General features: G+C 30.4%; 3 protein-coding genes across 4 annotated transcripts in view; 2 read left to right on the top strand and 1 right to left on the bottom strand.

The window, feature by feature from the left end:
• The window catches only part of LOC105360291 (ubiquitin-like protein 4A), a 968-nt gene extending 826 nt beyond the window's left edge, over positions 1-142 (bottom strand). The window contains exon 1 of the mRNA XM_011497166.1: positions 67-142. Coding sequence (XP_011495468.1) covers positions 67-114 — 48 coding nt within the window. The 5' untranslated portion in view covers positions 115-142. The remainder of the gene's footprint in view (positions 1-66) is intronic.
• A 248-nt stretch (positions 143-390) lies between these two features.
• Positions 391-2,146, top strand: Rpn12 (regulatory particle non-ATPase 12). 2 transcript variants are annotated; one of them, XM_011497165.1, is made up of 3 exons: positions 391-498; positions 1,256-1,325; positions 1,403-2,146. In XM_011497165.1, exons 1-3 carry the CDS (start codon positions 478-480, stop codon positions 2,020-2,022), a joined length of 711 nt encoding a protein of 236 aa, XP_011495467.1. In that variant the 5' UTR covers positions 391-477; the 3' UTR covers positions 2,023-2,146. The 2 variants fall into 2 exon arrangements, with proteins under 2 accessions (XP_011495467.1, XP_011495466.1); XM_011497164.1 differs by having other exon boundaries at positions 391-585.
• Positions 2,147-2,742: 596 nt separating this feature from the next.
• On the top strand, positions 2,743-6,968 carry Dus3 (Dihydrouridine synthase 3). The gene is made up of 6 exons (XM_011497163.1): positions 2,743-2,907; positions 3,411-3,969; positions 4,116-4,733; positions 5,215-5,582; positions 6,197-6,325; positions 6,629-6,968. The coding sequence occupies exons 1-6, from the start codon at positions 2,819-2,821 to the stop codon at positions 6,699-6,701; spliced, it is 1,836 nt and encodes a 611-aa protein (XP_011495465.1). The 5' UTR covers positions 2,743-2,818; the 3' UTR covers positions 6,702-6,968.
• The last annotated feature ends 1,049 nt before the right edge of the window (positions 6,969-8,017 follow it).

The raw sequence follows: 8,017 nt of genomic DNA, 5'->3' as shown, positions 1-8,017 counted from the left end.
CACTGTAAATTTGCATAAATTTTTTTTTCTTTTCTTTTTCTGAAAAACAGATGTATTTTTACTCACTTCAAAGATATGTTCTTCTCCTAATAAAATTTTAACACGGATGTTCATATTCGGTTTATTTATTTTGCACTTTTCTGGTAATTAAATGTTAATTATAAAATTTAGCCTATTTGTACGATAAATCCTCCTAATTTTGCTATCAAGAAAATTTACATTTTACTATTGAAAGGTTATAATTTCCATGATTTAACATACCGAGGGCGAACAAGAATCGTGTCGTGATGAAACCATTCCGAAATTTGCCGAAAATAGTATCGCTGGCTTTGTTATAATATAATCTAGAGCCACGTATTTCGACAACTTCACACGGCAAAAAGAAATTGAATTTTGGAAAGTTGGAAGTGGTAAAGTTGGACTACTTGGAAGTCGGACTTTGTGCTGGAGTTGGAGTTTGGAACTAAACATTTGATAATGGCGGCACTTAAAGATGTGGTCAGTAAAGCACAAGTATTGAAACAAGAATGGAGTAAAACACCTTGCAATCTGATTAAATGTGGAGAACTTTTGAATCAGCTTAAAGTAAGATTGAGAGAAAATTTTAATATCGAGGCTGATAATGAGCGAATTGCCTAATCGTAAATTTAACCTTATTCTACTCGTTTCCAAATTGTATTGTCATGCTTGCTGTTTCTCGGATTAATACTGTATTAAACTGTATTCAAATTAATATATATGTCATTCGTCTTTTAAAAATGTCCATATTATAATTATAATATTGTCGTTATTTGTAATTCGTCGGTTCGTGAATTTGTTGTATTTAATGCTCTTGGGACAGGATGTTTTTATTTTTTTGAATTATAGTAAGCCTGCTATTTTGAGAAATTATTTTTATTTAAATTATCAACGAGTGACAGATTAAATTTGTGCAACGAGTGGAATAGATTTTTATAAGAAATTAATATTATCGTTTCAAGTTATTTTTCCAGTCTTTCGCTAGATTTGTAAATTAAAATCTTAACCAAAATTGATCGTTTGATTTGTTTTTCAAATTTGTATCTAGCGACACGAATGTTCCATAATGTTGTAAAAGAATATCGTCTAATCGTGTTAAATTATTTATTTTTGGTTATTAATGAAGAAAAATTTCGATAATTAAATAATGTCGTTATTTTATCCAAATAAAATATTTGTAAGACTGCAGTAATATTTCGGCATACTATAAGTTGATAAAACTTAAATCAATTTTTAGATTGCCCTTACAAACTTAACATTTTTGCCGACAAAGGATACCGCTTCTGAGAAAGAATTAATAATAGCTCGTAAGTAAATTAAGAATGCAATAAGGTCTAATAGATATATTGCAATTAAAATTAAACGAGAATTTATTAAATTTTAGGCGATGTTCTTGAAATTGGAGCTCAATGGAGCATCGCTAGCGAAGACATCCCTTCGTTCGAACGTTATATGGCACAACTCAAATGTTATTACTTTGATTATAAATCTAGTTTACCAGAATCTGCGTACAAGTATCAGCTCCTAGGACTCAATCTGCTCTTTTTACTATCTCAAAATAGAGTAGCAGAATTTCACACCGAATTAGAACTTCTCCCCGTAGATTGTATTCAGTCAAATATTTATATACGACATCCATTGAGTTTGGAACAATGCTTAATGGAAGGATCTTATAATAAAATTTTTCTCGCTAAAGGAAACGTACCTGCGGCATCTTATAACTTTTTCATCGATATTCTATTAAATACCGTTAGAGACGAAATTGGAGCGTGCATGGAAAGTGCCTTTGATAAAATTTCGATCAAGGACGCTGCCCGAATGTTAAATTTAAGTACAGAGAAGGAGACGATGCAGTTTTGTAATAAAAAAAAATGGACTGTCGCTAAAGACGGATACTTCCACTTTGGGGCACCTAGCGAAAAGAAAGTCGAGGAGCCGATACCTAGTACAGAATTGGTAACCCTCGCAATTGATTACGCAAGAGAATTAGAAATGATTGTATAAAACAAAAATATTTTATAATTTAAATTTTTTATTTAACATAATATATATAAAATTTAAATACATCCATTTTGTAAAAATTTGTCATATTGACAATGATCGCTTTACAATAAACTATTAAGATTGATTGTCGTGTCATAGATATTCACATGAATTGGAATAAAATTTAAAATAACTTTGCATACTTATATCCAAATTTACATAAGCACGAGCACATTGATCATTTGATTTTCTCCATTTATGTCACCTATAAAATTCTCATTCGTCTATAATAAATTATTTAAAAAAAAAAAAAAATTCATTTTTACCATTAAAATGGCTCGATAATACAATAATGACAATTCTATCGACATTTTTTTACTTAATACGTCGGCATTTCTATCTCCGTCCGTGCTTCTTTCCCCTTTTCTAACCACATTAAAACTCCAGTCCAACTTTCTACAGATAGTCCGCGAAAATGCCTATGCAATGAAATTCGCAAGAGTATTTTTAAAAAAACAAATGACTGAAAGAATGTTGTCCAATCACCTAGCGTGATCGTGCCAAATCAGCTCGGCAACTTACCAATGGAACTCATGAATTGATTTCGCCGCGATCAGCGATGCATCCAAGACCCGATCCCTTCCGGCATTGGAAACCACCATTGCGCATGCCCCCAAGCGAGTGCACTTGCTGATCGCACCGCACCGCACCGCCTGACCCAACCGGTCGCTAGTCGATTCAGTGTGTATTACACACCACATGGAGAATAGGTGATAATTAAATATTGTTAATCGATTTTGACACTTTCCGCTTAACGATGACAGATGCCGAGGAAGCGAAAACTAACACTAACTCGAGCCACAAATTAGATGATAAACGAACAGGAATATGTTTAATAAAACCTGAGTATGTTGATATTTTATTGTTAATAATGACATAGAGCCATGTATTTTAACCTTAAAGACCAATGCCTATAGTTTTCCAATGTTTATTGTTAATTGATAATTGGCATACCACGATACACGCATTTACTTTCTTCGCCTTTTTTTTTTTTTTTTTTTTTTTCACTCCAAATAATTAAGAGTAATAAGAATTAAATAACAATTAAGAACCTTTTATTAGAGCTAATTGTATTTAATAAGCAACGTTAAAGAATGGTATTGATACTCTTAAGATGAATTTGAATGTTTTCTTAATAGGCAAAGTGAAATTATTTATTTTCTCATACTTTGTCTTAAAAATAAATGCGATCGTTTTATAAGGTGAAAAAATTCAATACAACTTAGTATCAACTTGGAAAATTTAATATTTTGCCATGTAGCTACTTTGTATGGTAGTAAAATTAATTTATTATGAGAATTTATATCAAACTTACTTATATTAATGTATTTTGAAATTATATATTATAGGTATATAATTGAAGGTAGTGTGAGATCTTCAACTAATGATAATCTAAAAGAAAACGATAAGGATAAGATTGATAAAGGCGATTGTGTGGATAATGAACCAGAAAAAAAAAGATTGAAAGAAAATTATAGAAAAAATAAGCCTAGAGGTCAGAACAAAGGTAGAAAGCTACCTTTTAAAACTTTAAGGGAACACAATCTTTGTCCATGGATAGCGAATCTCACTGTCGACGAAGCTCGTGAAAATAATGAATGTCCAAACGATGCGTGCGTATTCATACACGAGCGAGTGAAATACTTGGAAATAAAACCGGATGATATTGGAACCGAATGTCATATTTTTAAAAGTACTGGAAAATGTCAAAGGGGAGCTTCGTGCAGATTTGGATCACAGCACATTACAAAAGATGGCTTTAACATTATCGATAAGGAAAAATATGAAATATATAAAAATATTTCTCCTCGAGTTAAGAATAAAATTAGCAAAGAAATTGTAGAACAATTAAAAAAGTATAGGTATAACTTTACTAAAGCAGAAAAAATTGGCTCTAAATACAACTGGGTATTTACATGATTTCTTTTTAATTTATATAGGTTAATGTAGTTTATTTGTAGTTTTCTTGTTTTTTTTTTAAATTGTAAGTAATTAAAAGAATCATATTGTTAATCTACTTTAATAGCTAACTAGAACGTTTCTTTTACATTCAGAAACCGAATAAAATGTTTGATAAATCGAGGGAAATTCAGAATTTGACTGAAATGGAAGACTCGGAGAAAAAAGTTGGGCCAATTATGGATACGGAGGAGATAAAACTGAGAGTCAAGGAGAGGAGAAGAATAGACTGGAAAGATAAGGTTATGCTAGCCCCATTGACAACGGTTGGCAATCTCCCTTTTCGCAGAATCTGCAAGGAGTATGGGGCTGACATAACTTGTGGAGAAATGGCAATGGCGCCTAGACTTTTGAAGGGCATGCGAGAAGAGTGGGCCTTAGTTAAAAGGCACGAATGCGAAGATATATTTGGAGTGCAAATCACGGGTAACAACCCTGGTGTTTTAACGAGGTGTGCGCAGCTTCTGAACGATGAAATTGAAGTGGACTTTTTGGATTTAAATCTAGCATGTCCGATTGATCTTGTTTATAAGCAGGGAGCTGGATGTGGAATGTTAAATAGACCATATATTCTGGAGTCGGTGGTACAGTCGTGTAACGAAGTGTTGGACATTCCACTTACCGTTAAAACGAGGACAGCTGTTTACGTAGATGTACCCATAGCTCACACGTTAATGCCGAAATTCAAACAGTGGGGTGTTTCTATGATTAATGTAAGATTTATTGCATCGTACGCTTCTCATGATCGTTTAGATTAGTTTAAAAAATTATAAATATGCGTAGACAAGGACTGTTTCATACTTCAAAGTAACTAAAATTACAGAATCTCGAACATTTTACTTATGATTCGAATAGCCGACGAAAATTATCCCAAAGTCTAATCAGTCATTTAAATACATTTGCTTACATTTCATATCTTATATCTGTTGTTAATATTAATTGGATATTTTTGCGTTTTTCACGTTTTTAGATTTTAAACGACATTAAATCAAATATTGCCCTTTGACGATTGTTTATATAGAACATTTGCAATCATACATTCTCCCATAGTAATTATATTTAGTTTTTTCCCTCGGTGAGCAAGACAACCTAAATAGAAGGAATAAGAAAATCCAGAGATGGCGAATAATAATTAACTTCCGCTATATAGGCAATTGAAAGGGAGCTTATTAGCTTCACATTATCATTTGACAGATTCACGGCAGATCGCGCGAACAGAGGTACACGAAACTCGCCAACTGGGACTACATTGAACTCTGTGCCAAAGAGGCTGAGCCGGTCCCCGTTTACGGTACGGGCGATATTCTCTCGTACGACGACTACGCGAGGATGCGGACGACGTACCCGACGGTCCATGGCGTCAGTATAGGCCGGGGTGCCCTCATCAAGCCTTGGATATTTCAGGAAATCAAAGAACAGAGACTCATCGACGTGTCCTCGAGCGAGAGATTCGAGATGCTCAAGAAGTATACCAATTACGGATTGGAGCACTGGGGATCGGATACACGCGGTGTCGAGAACACTCGTCGATTCATGCTCGAGTGGATTTCATTCCTTTACAGGTATGATTTAATCAACTAATGAATAAATTGTTGGATGATGATGGAGATGATGATGATGATGATGATGATGATGATGATGATGATGATCGTTCCTCCTTTGATATTCGTAAAATCTTAGCTGACGCTCGATTTGTCAGCGACCTTATTATGGCTTTTTAAACAATTTAAATTCCACTAAATATGAATGTCGAGGAGCATATCATGGATAATGATGGCGCATTAATTTCCTTAATAAATTTTTAACTATTTGATATTATTAATATTATTTATTATTTATTATTATTATTATTAATTTTTTTTTTTCTTTTTTTTTTATATATATAATATTCTATAATATAATAAAATATAATAAATAATTATATAATTAATCTTAATGCTAATGTTTCCATTTTACTCGTCCTTCGATGCATTTTATCTGTAAATACTTATAAGCTTCAAATTTGCTCTCGTTAAACATTTAAAAATTCCAACTTATATTTATGAATTAATTGAAGTTTTACGTCATATTATATTAAAGTAATGTCGTAAGGTAATGCCTACTTAAGCATCTCTTCAACATAATAAATCACTACTATTCAGTGCGCCAAATACTCAGGAAACTGTTTTTGTTTTAGGTATGTTCCAGTTGGTATTTTAAAAAATCCACCTCAGAGAATGAATAATAGGCCACCCTATTACAAAGGTCGCGATGAACTTGAAACGCTAATGGCCAGTCCAAATTGCGCCGATTGGGTCAAGTTGTCGTAAGTTAGCAAATCTATTAAAGGTTTTCCTCTAAAATTGTTGTTAAATTCATAGATTTATCGATGCACTGGTTTCGTGGTCTAAACAGGGAGTTGAATTTTGAATGCAAAATCATGGAAATAGAGAATTATGTGATATAAAAAATTAATGTCTCTCAATCCATTATAGACTTTCGATAGAATAAGTACAATCAAGTATTTGAAAAAACTATGTTGAAATAATTAATATTGATATTTTATCGATTGACTTAGTTAAAGATTAATTGAAGATTATTATAATTGAAATAACAATGATTTTTGCAGGGAAATGTTACTTGGTAAAGTTCCAGATGGCTTCAACTTTCTTCCAAAGCATAAAGCTAATGCATGGAATTGAGTTACTATTGGACATTTGTACCTTACGCAACAAGAGGAACATTAATATGTATATTTTATAAAAAAAGAAAAAAGAAGAAAAAAAAATACACTACAATTTTTATGTATTTTTCTTACATTCTTTGATAATTCAATTTGGTAATTGAAAATTGAAAAAGCTTGAATTTGATGATACCGTCGTACAATTTGACATTAAACTATTTCAACGCTTAAAATTACACATTCATTTGTTTAGCAAGAACGTTTCATAATTACGCTTATTGTCAAAATTTATATTTTATAAAAATTATACCTTGACATGGTGCTTTAAAAATAATTTATTTTCATATTAATAAATATTAATAAACAAATATTTTGCATAAATTTTTAAAATATAAGATTTATATTATGTATATACAAAATTGTAGATTCTAATATCAATGAATTTAATAATACAATAATCAATTTATTATTCTATTTGCTTGTATTTTACCTATCGTACCTCAAAATATTTAAGGATTTTGCATGCAAGAACTAATCACTTCATTGTTTCAAATACAATTTAATGTATTTATTTTTATTTTATGTTTCTTTCTTTTTTTTTTTTTTTTTTTTTTTTTTTTTTTTTTTTTTTTTTTTTTTTTTTTTTTTTTTTTTTTTTTTTTTTTTTTTTTAATCGACGATACAGATTAGAATTACTTAATTAAATTACTTCAGACATTACCATAGAGTTGATATATTTGAATTAGATTGTAGAATTTAATAGTTTTAATGTTTTCTTAAATTAGTTGCTTATTAATCTATGTGAAATATTTTTGTTCGTGAATGAAAATATATTTATAAGATTATCGAAAAGTTAATAAACGTTAGCAACGAATAAATATGATCATTATTATTCATTTCATAATACTATAAGCGCTATTGAAGAAGAACAATTTGGATTTTTAAATAAAGTCCCACGCAATATTAAATGTATGTATTTTATAACAATTTATATATTGAATTCGTCGTAGTTTAATATAAAATGTGTACTTTATGAAATATATTTCCTAAAGCTAACAGGTTTTATTATATGTATATCGCTCACATTTCTTATATAAATCTTATTGTTAATGCAATAATGGTCGATGTTTTCCTATCAAATTTTATATTAATATTCTCGAATATTCATTCTTCATAATGAAAGTACCTATCTTATAACAAATTTTTAAGAAAAAAAGTTCCAAATTCGTAATAAAAATCGCCTTATTATATTCTATTTATTCGACTAGGAAAACTTTAAAGTTTATTTAAAATTTTAAGCAAATCTGTATAATAATAAATAAATAATGAATTCCA

Source organism: Ceratosolen solmsi, unplaced genomic scaffold (genome assembly GCF_000503995.2).
Source record: "Ceratosolen solmsi marchali unplaced genomic scaffold, CerSol_1.0 scaffold13, whole genome shotgun sequence".
Lineage (NCBI taxonomy): Eukaryota > Metazoa > Arthropoda > Insecta > Hymenoptera > Agaonidae > Ceratosolen > Ceratosolen solmsi.
The sequence above is the reverse complement of the archived record's forward strand: the minus strand, read 5'-3'. Positions and strand labels throughout refer to the sequence as shown.

What these genes read in the sequence shown, in the direction of transcription:
- Dus3 (XM_011497163.1), top strand. Translation starts at nt 2,819, where the DNA reads ATGACAGATGCCGAGGAAGCGAAAACTAACACTAACTCGAGCCACAAA. An exon ending in GGGGTGTTTCTATGATTAAT is followed by an intron (nt 4,734 to 5,214) that starts GTAAGATTTATT and finishes ATCATTTGACAG; the next exon opens with ATTCACGGCAGATCGCGCGA. An exon ending in GCCGATTGGGTCAAGTTGTC is followed by an intron (nt 6,326 to 6,628) that starts GTAAGTTAGCAA and finishes TGATTTTTGCAG; the next exon opens with GGAAATGTTACTTGGTAAAG.
- Rpn12 (XM_011497164.1), top strand. Translation starts at nt 478, where the DNA reads ATGGCGGCACTTAAAGATGTGGTCAGTAAAGCACAAGTATTGAAACAA. An exon ending in AACTTTTGAATCAGCTTAAA is followed by an intron (nt 586 to 1,255) that starts GTAAGATTGAGA and finishes ATCAATTTTTAG; the next exon opens with ATTGCCCTTACAAACTTAAC. An exon ending in GAAAGAATTAATAATAGCTC is followed by an intron (nt 1,326 to 1,402) that starts GTAAGTAAATTA and finishes ATTAAATTTTAG; the next exon opens with GCGATGTTCTTGAAATTGGA.